A 9,098-nucleotide genomic window follows, 5' to 3' on the forward strand; every position below is an offset into this window, starting at 1 on the left:
TGATACTTTAGGGTGAGCATACAATAAATATGGCCCAGAATAGGAGCACTTATACAATTTGTGGTCCTCAGACAACCAGAACCGAGGGGCGTTTCTTTATATTTTTTCAGTCTCTGATTTCTCCTCGGGCAGGATATCATCTTTGAGGAACCTCACTATAAGGTCCATCCAGCTAGGACCCACTCTAACCTCATGGATATGGACCATGCCTTTTGCAACCTCATTTGCTCTATCTAGATTCTCGACAAGAATAATTTGAGGCAGACCCCTTGTCGAGGAGGTAGCAAGCGTGGCCAATGAATCTGTATGAGTGTTTCCACTTCTGGAGACGTGTGACAAGTTGAAAAGATCGAAGACTGACTGCAAGTGTTTGACCTGACTTAAGTACTCTTGCATCCTCGCATTTCTGGCTTCTAACTCTCCCTTTACCTGGCCCACTACTAGTCTCGAGTCCAAGAACATCTCTATTGCTTTTTCTTCCTGCACCATGGCCATTCCTTGTAACAAGGCCTCATATTCGGCTTCGTTATTCGTGGCCAAGAATCCAAGTCTTAGGGATTTCTCTATGGTAATCTTCTCAAGAGATATTAGGACTAGCCTCACTCCGGACCCCGTTTGATTTGCTACGCCATCAACGTACACCTTCCAACATAGGGGTCCTGGCGTAGAGATTACTCAAACCGATTTTCCATCCATGTTGCGCTCCTCTGCTACTATTTCTACTGGTGGTTCAGCAAATTCGGCCACCAAGTCAGCTAGGACCTGGCCCTTTATGGAGGTCTGAGGCATGTACTTGATGTCAAAAGCTACCAAAATTGTGCTCCATATGGCAATCCTTCTAGTGTAATCAGCGGTCCGAAGTACGGACTTCAAGGGTTGTTGGGTTAGAACAACCACTGTATGGGCTTGGAAATAATGGGGAAGCTTTCGTGTGGCATGGACCACCGCCAGTATGGCTTTCTCCAGGGGTAAGAATCTGACCTCAGCTTCATGCAGCGACTTGCTCACGTAATAGACTAGTTTTTGAAGGCCATTGTCATCCCGTATTAGCATCAAGCTCACGGCATGAGGGGCCACAGCAATATATACGTATAGGGCTTCGTTAGCCTCAGGACTGGACATGATAGGTGGTCGGGATAGGTATTCCTTGAGTTGCTGGAAGGCCACAATACAGTTCTTGGACCACTCAAATCCTTTCCATTTGTTTATTAAGAGATAGAACAGTCTGCATCTATCCGCCGACCTGGAAATGAATCGATTCAGGGCAGCGATCATTCCAGTAAGCTTTTGGACCTCCTAGGCATTTTGCGGTGGTTTTAAATAATTAATAGCTTTGATTTGGTCAGGGTTAACCTCAATTCCCCTATGAGTATGAGTAACCGTGTAGCCTAAAAATTTGCCTAATCCTACGCCAAATGAGCATTTGGAAGCATTTAAGTGCAGCTTGTGCTTCCTTAAGACAACAAGGTGCTGCCAACGTTTCCTAAATGCTCGGACACCACTTTATTCTTCACGACCATGTCATCAACATAGATTTCGATGCTCTTGCCCAATTGCAGTTCGAACATTCTTGTCATCATCTTTTGATAAGTGGACCCTGCGTTCTTCAAACCGAATGACATTACCTTGTAGTGGTAGCTCCCAGTAGGTGTCACAAGGGCTGTCTTCTCCCGATCCTCCAGGGCTAGTGGTATTTGATGATAGCCTTGAAAGGCATCTAAGAAGCTTATCCGAAGATGGCCTGCTGTTGCATCCACCAGCTGGTCTATCCGAAGCATAAGGAATGGGTCTTTTGGGCATGCTTTATTTAGGTCCGTGAAGTCTACACAAACCCGCCATTTTCCACTTTTCTTCTTGACCACCACGGTGTTAGCCAACCATTCGGGATAAAAAAACCTCTTTGATAGCCCCTACACGCTTAAACTTCGCCACTTCGTCCCTAATCGCATTGGCGTGCTCTCTTGATGGGTGACAGGGTGGCTACTTCTTGGGAGTGATGGACGAGTTGATATTGAGATGGTGCTAGATGAAGGCTAGATCAATTCTAGGAGCATCGCAAGCATCCCATGCAAATACGTCAATATTTCTTTTGAGAAACTCAATCAACTCCTCCTTCTCCTAAAGAGGCAGTTGAGCTCCTACCTGAAAGAACTTCTCCGGGTCACCACCAATAACCACCTCCTCTAGATCTTCGCATTTCGCCTCCTTGGCAGCTGTATCAGGAGGCATCACCGGGTCTCTTGATTGCTATAAATTCTTTTCAGTAGAGGCCGAAGACTCTGCATCGAGCCGATGTGAGATGGCAGCCACCACACACTGCCTTACCGTGGATTAGCAACCACGGATTTCAAGAACCAGGTCCCCTGATGGGAATTTTACCTTTTAATGTAATGAGGAGGCAACAATGCCTAGGGTATGGAGCTAGGGCCTACCGACGATGGTTGTATAGGGAAAGTAGGTGTCCACCACGATAAAGTTCACCTTCATTATCTCTAAGCCGGTCTGGATGGGTAGCCTAATCATGCCCATTGGAATGACAAGCTTACCGTCAAAGCTCATCAAAGGAGAGTTATAGGGCATCAAATCTTCCAGTTTTAACCTCAGCCCCTTATAGAGGTCGGGGTACATAACCTCGGCCCCATTACCACCATCCACCATCACTCTTTTCACATCGTAGTCCCTGATTCTGAGAGTGATCAACAGCGCATCGTCATGGGGCTGGGTGGTTCCGATCTTGTCTTCTTCTGAAAAACTCAAGATTGGTTGAAAATTTATCCTGGCCCTCTTTGGCTCTGGTCGGGACTCCTCGGCAAGCCGCTGAGCCACAGATAACACTTGTGAAGGGCGCGTGCCTGTTCTTCCTGGCGTGGCCAAGATTACATTGATTGTCCCTACGGGTGGCCTTAGGGCGGTATCTCTTTGGAGTTCCTGATGGGTCTGGCCTTGATGATCACTGGGATGATGCAGAAGGTGCTTCAGCTTTCCTTCTCTGACTTGCTGGTCTAGATAGTTCCAGAGGTTCCTACAGTTCTCCGTGGTATGTCCGTGGTCCTGGTGGTATTGGCAATAAAAGTTCTGATTGCGCCTCGTGGACTCTCTCGCCATCTTATTCGGCCACTTAAAGTACGGCTCGTTCTTAATTTTCTTCAACACCCGATGTACTGGTTCTCGGAATACAGTATTGACAGTCTGTGTGTTGGTTACTTGGGATTGCCCTAGAAATCTCTCCTCGGGCGGTTACTGTTATATCGGTCTGACCCGAAATCCCTCATCTCTTGAGGGATAACCTTCTCTTTTCCCTTACCTTGCAGCTGGTCCTCCTTTACTCATTTATACTTATCGATCCGATCCATTAGTTGGCGCACACTGGTGGCAGGCTTGCTAGTTAGAGACTTCCTCAAGTCGTGCTCGACTGGGAGACTATTTTAGAAGGTGTTGATGGTGACATCATCAAAATTGTCGTCCATTTCATTATACATCTCCCAATATTTGTCTGAGTAGGCCTTTAGAGTTTTTCCATCATGCATGGATAATGACAATAAAGCACTCAAGGGCCGAGAAGCTTTGTTGTATGTAACGAAACGGGAGCCAAAAGCTTGGGTTAGCTGCCTATATGAATCTATAGAATTCGTCTTTAAGTCATTGAACCACCTCATCGCCACTGGTCCCAAGCTAGAAGGGAAAACCTTGCACATCAGTGTCTTGTTTTTAGAATGGACAGCCATCCTTTGGTTAAACTGGCTCACATGCTCCATGGGGTCTGTTTTGCCGTTATAAATGGCGAAGGTTGGATGCTGGAATCGTCGAGGAAGTGTAGCCCCTTCTATGTGGCGTGTGAAAGGTGATTTGGAGAGTTGATTTAGTACCTTGCTCATGGCATCGTTTCCCAAGCCCCTAGGAGATGGGCTTTTACATTCAAGCCTCCAGTAGTGCTCTTCTTCGTGAGAGAAAGTCTCGCTTGGAGGAGTTCTCGATCTTTGCTTATAGTCGTCATCACTTTCATCATTGGAGGGCATGTCAGCCCTAGAATGAGATCGCCTTCATTGTGCATGGCGCAGCTTTCTCTTCAAATCGTCTATCTCTTGTTGCATGGCTTGCTTATCATTCTGTCTCTGGGATACATGACTCCTAACTTCTTTTGATTGCATGGCCCGGTTGTTATTTTGTCTCTGGAGCACGTAACTGCCCACACGAGAATAGCTTTTGCTGGTTTGAGTGGTGTGCACACTTCCCTTTCGAAACCTTCCATTCTCTTCATTTCGATCACGCTCAGGGTTAGGAAAGTTACTCTGTTGTTGGGATCTAGTCGGTTCGGGCTGATGGGAGCCTGCTTGATGAGGGCCTGATCCTACCATGCTTGATTGTTGCCCTTACTAATGCACAAGTTTTTCCCACAGACGGTGCCAATTGTAGAGACTGGGTTTGAGCACTTCTTCTGTTAGATGAGTGGACTCAAGCCCAACTAGCCCAATACAATAAATTTATAGAGAATGAGTTTAAGAACTAGGCCTTAGTAAGGGTTACAACAACTAGACATGGTTATGAGTGGGTTGAATAACAAGAACGTAGGCTAAAGTATGAAATTCTGTCCTCTGGCATTTCTTCTGAGGAAATTAGTGTTCTTATTTTTTCTTCAGTGCTTGGTTACAAAGGTTTCTAAGATCATGCAAATTGCTACCGTATTCTCCTTCTAATTCTCGATCCCCTTTTCCTGGAGGATTTCTCACATTATATATCCCTTTCCAGTCGATCTTGGCCCTCCATCTGTTGATCATGCAGGTCACTACTCGAGTGCTTGTCCCATCAACCACCTTCCCAAACCTTCTGTGAGTTGCAGCAAACAAGACCACACTGTTCAGGGGTCATTTCCTCATTAATGCGGCTAGAACGTTAGTTGTGGGCATTTAATCTGGAGGTGACAGTTTCTCCTTGAACTGTTCCTACACCATGCTCCCATGGCTATCCTACGGTACTTGTCCTTTTTCTTGTGATGCTTTGGGAGGTTGTCGTCGATGGCGTGCCGTTCTTCCCTTCTAGGATCTGGGTTGGCCGAGAATAGGATTGTCCTTGACGATGTTTCTGGGCCATTTGGGCTTTCTTCATTCGTCCTCAGCCATTTCTTCCTCCTTGGCGTGGGCCTTGAGCTTAGTATAAAGTGGGCCGGAGTTGTCAAATTCTTTGACCCCACATGAACAAATTGCATGAATTTTATATTTGGAGAAACTTAGGACTAATTGTACACTGCCTTCCCTAATACAATCAATATCCTGGCCTGCTGTAAAAAATTCATTCAAAAAATGAACGATTGGAATTGTGATAACAATTTGTAGAACAAACTAGATTTTGGTAGAGAAGTTTAACACTTAACAAAGAGGTCCACTCTTTGAGAATTAACTAGCTGTTTGTTATTAATTAAAGTTTATTGACTTGTGATGCAAACAACACAGAAATGCATAAAAAATATTATAGAACTTAGAGAAAAACAAATGGAGCTCAATGAGTTGAACCACCGTTCATTCAAACATTCACATTCTGATATACACTGATATTTTACAAAGCAAGTAATGCTTTTGCCACGAATTCATGTGGAAATACATTTGGCATCACAACATATTGGCAACTAGATCAAAGGGTTGCAACAGATTAGTAATTAACTCTGAAATTGTCTTGACACTTGTTCACAAACTTCCCCACAAACGAATGGGTAGAGCTATGAGCATGAGTTTGCGGTTGAGATCAATGAAACATTGAGTTCAGAGGCTTAGTTGATAATTGCTAGAAACAAAGTTTAGACAACAGCTATGCATAACTCGTTTGCTAACAAAATAAATTTTCATTGAGAAGTCCAAAACTTAATAAGCAGGTCCTCTCTTGCGAGATTCACTAGCTTTTTGTAACTATATTTGTTCATCCTGTGATCCATGCCAATATATATTTGTAACTAGTTTTTCACTGATCTTCTGCTTTTGTCAGCAAACCTTGACTAAAAATGGAAAAGATGGTATACGTGTCGAAATTCACTAGCTTTTGTGACAGTGAAACTTTACCGTACATTCAAAATATAGATGGATTATAGAGACTTGCTTCTGTGTTGGTATGGTAAAAACTCTATGCTAGCAAGTCCTATCTAATTGGAAAAAAAAAAGGCATAAAATAATTATTAGGTTATTCTTGACAAGGCGTCACTTTTATCATTATTGTCTTTTACAACTTATTTTGTCTTGGTTTTTATGGATAGCTTGTGATTTTTCGGGTTTTGATAGGATGGCATTAGGATAAGATGTACCCTATTCTTGAACCCAAAGCAAAAACAATTTCCAAGCTGAAGATTTTTGGTATCTGTAGAAGCAGCACAACAACCTCAGGTTATTGAATATGACACATATGATGAAACCATCGATGTCACCTGATTTAATTGTCATTTTCTTTTACTGTTACTGCTAGTGAACAGGGGTAACTAATACCAATTACATATGTTCATTGTTTTACTCTACCAAATAAATCGAGTCAATTTAATCAGTCATAACTCATAAGGTTCTCTATAAATAAGTACTGCATATCCAAGTTATGTTCCTTTCAACATATGCTCATCCAAAAAGTCTTGTATTTTTAGTTTCAAACAACAATCAAAATTTTATATAGCAACCAAATTGTATCTCCTCAAATCCACAATTTGTACCCCAAGATGTGATATATATTGAAAATGTCATAAAATTACTTTGGCTCCTCAAAAACGTCATAACAAAGTCTTTGATAGCCAATGTCACCTCCTCTCTGCTTCAAGAGTTCCTTGGCCTTTGCAATGTCCTGTGCAAGAGTTGAAGATGGTTCTGCACACTAGAGCCCCCCTAGACCAAATTTGACCAATATAATTACCATTCCACCTAATTATATTATGCAAGTATGCTTACAAAAAAATTAATAGTAAATCAAAACAGAGTCCATCCTTTGCCAATTGAACAAGACAGTCAAGTACATCTACATGATCATCAATAGTATTCCACCTAATTATATTACGCCGCAGGAATGCTTACAAAAAAAATAATAGTATATCTAAACAGAGTCCATCCTTTGCCAATTGAACAAGACAGTCAAGTACATCTACATGATCATCAATAGCTTTCCTATATGCTAAATCCATACAGCCAGCGTAATCTCCACTTGCTCCATATTAAGAGATAAACAAAGGATTTGCAGGAGAGTGAGGAAGGTGAAAGAAAAAGGCCAAAAACAATATTTTGGCCAAAATGAGCAAAGCAATCTGCAACATGAGAAGAGTGGTCAGCATTTGGAGGAAATATTATTGAAATGAGCAAGCAATAATCTATCATAGAGAAAACTAAGTAATTATGTCATAATCAGCAAGCCATTACTGTTAAATGAAATTTAAATATAAGAAATGATATTTTAATCCTTCAGTTCCTAAGATGCAATTCTGGCATGTGATATACAAAATCATATGTAAGTACTAAGAGAACAAAATCCATTTTCGTTTCTGAAGTAACATGATCAAGGAGCTCTACATTAAAGATAGTTCCAGGACAGAGAATGAAATTGAAAAGTCTCCAAAAAACAATGAGTTCAAGGTTTAGTATATATATATATATATATATATATATATTTTTTTTTTTTTTTGGGGGTTAAATTTATCAAACATTTAAGTTCTCATGAAGGGCAGGATGAATCATGAACGCATCTGTACAAAGTTAGAAATAGCACCGGTTAAGAGCAAAATGCAGGAACGATGTCAAGGTTATCTGGAAATGCACATTGATGCCTACATAATTCCACTAAGAAAGAGTAAATCATTTCACATTGAATGTGCTACAAGGTCAAGAAATGGGCAAAGGAGAAATCTATCAAGGAGTCCTGGTTGCCAAATCCAAGGAAGTCTCAATTAGAAGCATTATTGATTTGATCGTTAGAAATCCAATACATCTGTCCGGGGATTCAGGTAGGCAGAACAATTTATGGTTTCAAGAGAACGTACAAAAATCAAAACAGCTAGAAATTTATAATGAACCAATAAGATAAATTTTTTACTCATGGATGATTTTAGATGAACACTTTTCTTAACAGGGGAAAAAAAGACAAATTTACCTGATGGAGTATAAGTGGGACGTTGGCCCGCACACCATTAACAGCGAAGTTTCCATTGTCAATGTAATTCAAAAACTGAATTACTGGATCATAATTGTAACTGAAGCTAAGTGGAACACCATACGCAAAATTGAAACAAAACTTCTAGCTCTTCTTCATGAGCTTGTAAATAATCAGTTTCATCTACAGGCCATATTTAAGCCTTGGGAACAAGACTTCCATAAGCAAATGTGTTGACAAATGTAAGATTCTTTAAGAGAGACCAAAGTTCTGGTTGGTTGAAGGCTCAATTTCATCTTGTCCTAGAAAACAAAAGAACAGTTTTATCTTTTTGGATTAAATCGTGCCGGAATTCTTCTTAGGAAAGCCTCTGGTGGTGAAATATAATTAACAATTACACTTTAAGATACAGAAAGTACAAAGCTTCTCATACTCAATTTGTGTTGAGTAAAGAATTGATCTTGCTGCACAAGTATTAGAACAAAAGGGAGGGTCAAATGATAACTGTGCAACTGGATCATACATGTTTAGAGAAACGTCTTACCAAAAAGAAGAAGAAAGAAGACACCATAAAAAATTTAAGAAGCAAAAAAAAATTGTTGCATATACACATACAAGTGGAAGTCCCATATGGACAAGAAACAAAGAACAAATTAATATAACATTATTGAGCTCAATTTCCCAAACCCATTTCCTTTAGCTTTTGGGTTAAGTAGTGTGTCACCAAAAAAAAAAAAAAAAAAAAGACTTCCTAAAATTTCAACAAAAGGGGTCTAAAATTTAGATTCAAGAAAAGTTTTAAGAAAAGACTTTCCAAAATCACTCAACCAAATGCAAATGCAATCTCAAGATCATTTTTACTATTTCTGTTTCTGAAATCCAAATCTGAAAGATTGTTCAAATTTATTGCTATATATACATAACTTCAGTTAATAATAAAATCGCACTTAAAAGTATCAAGAGCAACCCAAACAAAACTATAGCTTTCATGATGACAT

At 40.6% G+C, this 9,098-nt stretch overlaps 2 protein-coding genes across 2 annotated transcripts; both read right to left on the reverse strand.

The window, feature by feature from the left end:
* Positions 1 to 675: 675 nt before the first annotated feature.
* LOC115956181 lies at positions 676 to 2,229 on the reverse strand. Its single transcript, XM_031074630.1, has 2 exons — positions 2,143 to 2,229; positions 676 to 1,296 (listed from the first exon to the last, which is right to left on the reverse strand). The coding sequence occupies exons 1-2, from the start codon at positions 2,227 to 2,229 to the stop codon at positions 676 to 678; spliced, it is 708 nt and encodes a 235-aa protein (XP_030930490.1).
* A 192-nt stretch (positions 2,230 to 2,421) lies between these two features.
* LOC115956182 lies at positions 2,422 to 3,105 on the reverse strand. Its single transcript, XM_031074631.1, has one exon. It carries the CDS (start codon positions 3,103 to 3,105, stop codon positions 2,422 to 2,424), a length of 684 nt encoding a protein of 227 aa, XP_030930491.1.
* Between the last annotated feature and the right edge of the window lie 5,993 nt (positions 3,106 to 9,098).

This window comes from Quercus lobata, chromosome 8, assembly GCF_001633185.2.
Source record: "Quercus lobata isolate SW786 chromosome 8, ValleyOak3.0 Primary Assembly, whole genome shotgun sequence".
Lineage (NCBI taxonomy): Eukaryota > Viridiplantae > Streptophyta > Magnoliopsida > Fagales > Fagaceae > Quercus > Quercus lobata.

Coding starts and splice junctions, on each gene's coding strand:
- LOC115956182 (XM_031074631.1), bottom strand. CDS start 3,105: ATGGCGAGAGAGTCCACGAGGCGCAATCAGAACTTTTATTGCCAATAC.
- LOC115956181 (XM_031074630.1), bottom strand. CDS start 2,229: ATGCCTCCTGATACAGCTGCCAAGGAGGCGAAATGCGAAGATCTAGAG. Junction 1,297..2,142: donor ACCCGGAGAAGTTCTTTCAG/GTAGGAGCTCAA, acceptor CAAAATGCCTAG/GAGGTCCAAAAGCTTACTGG.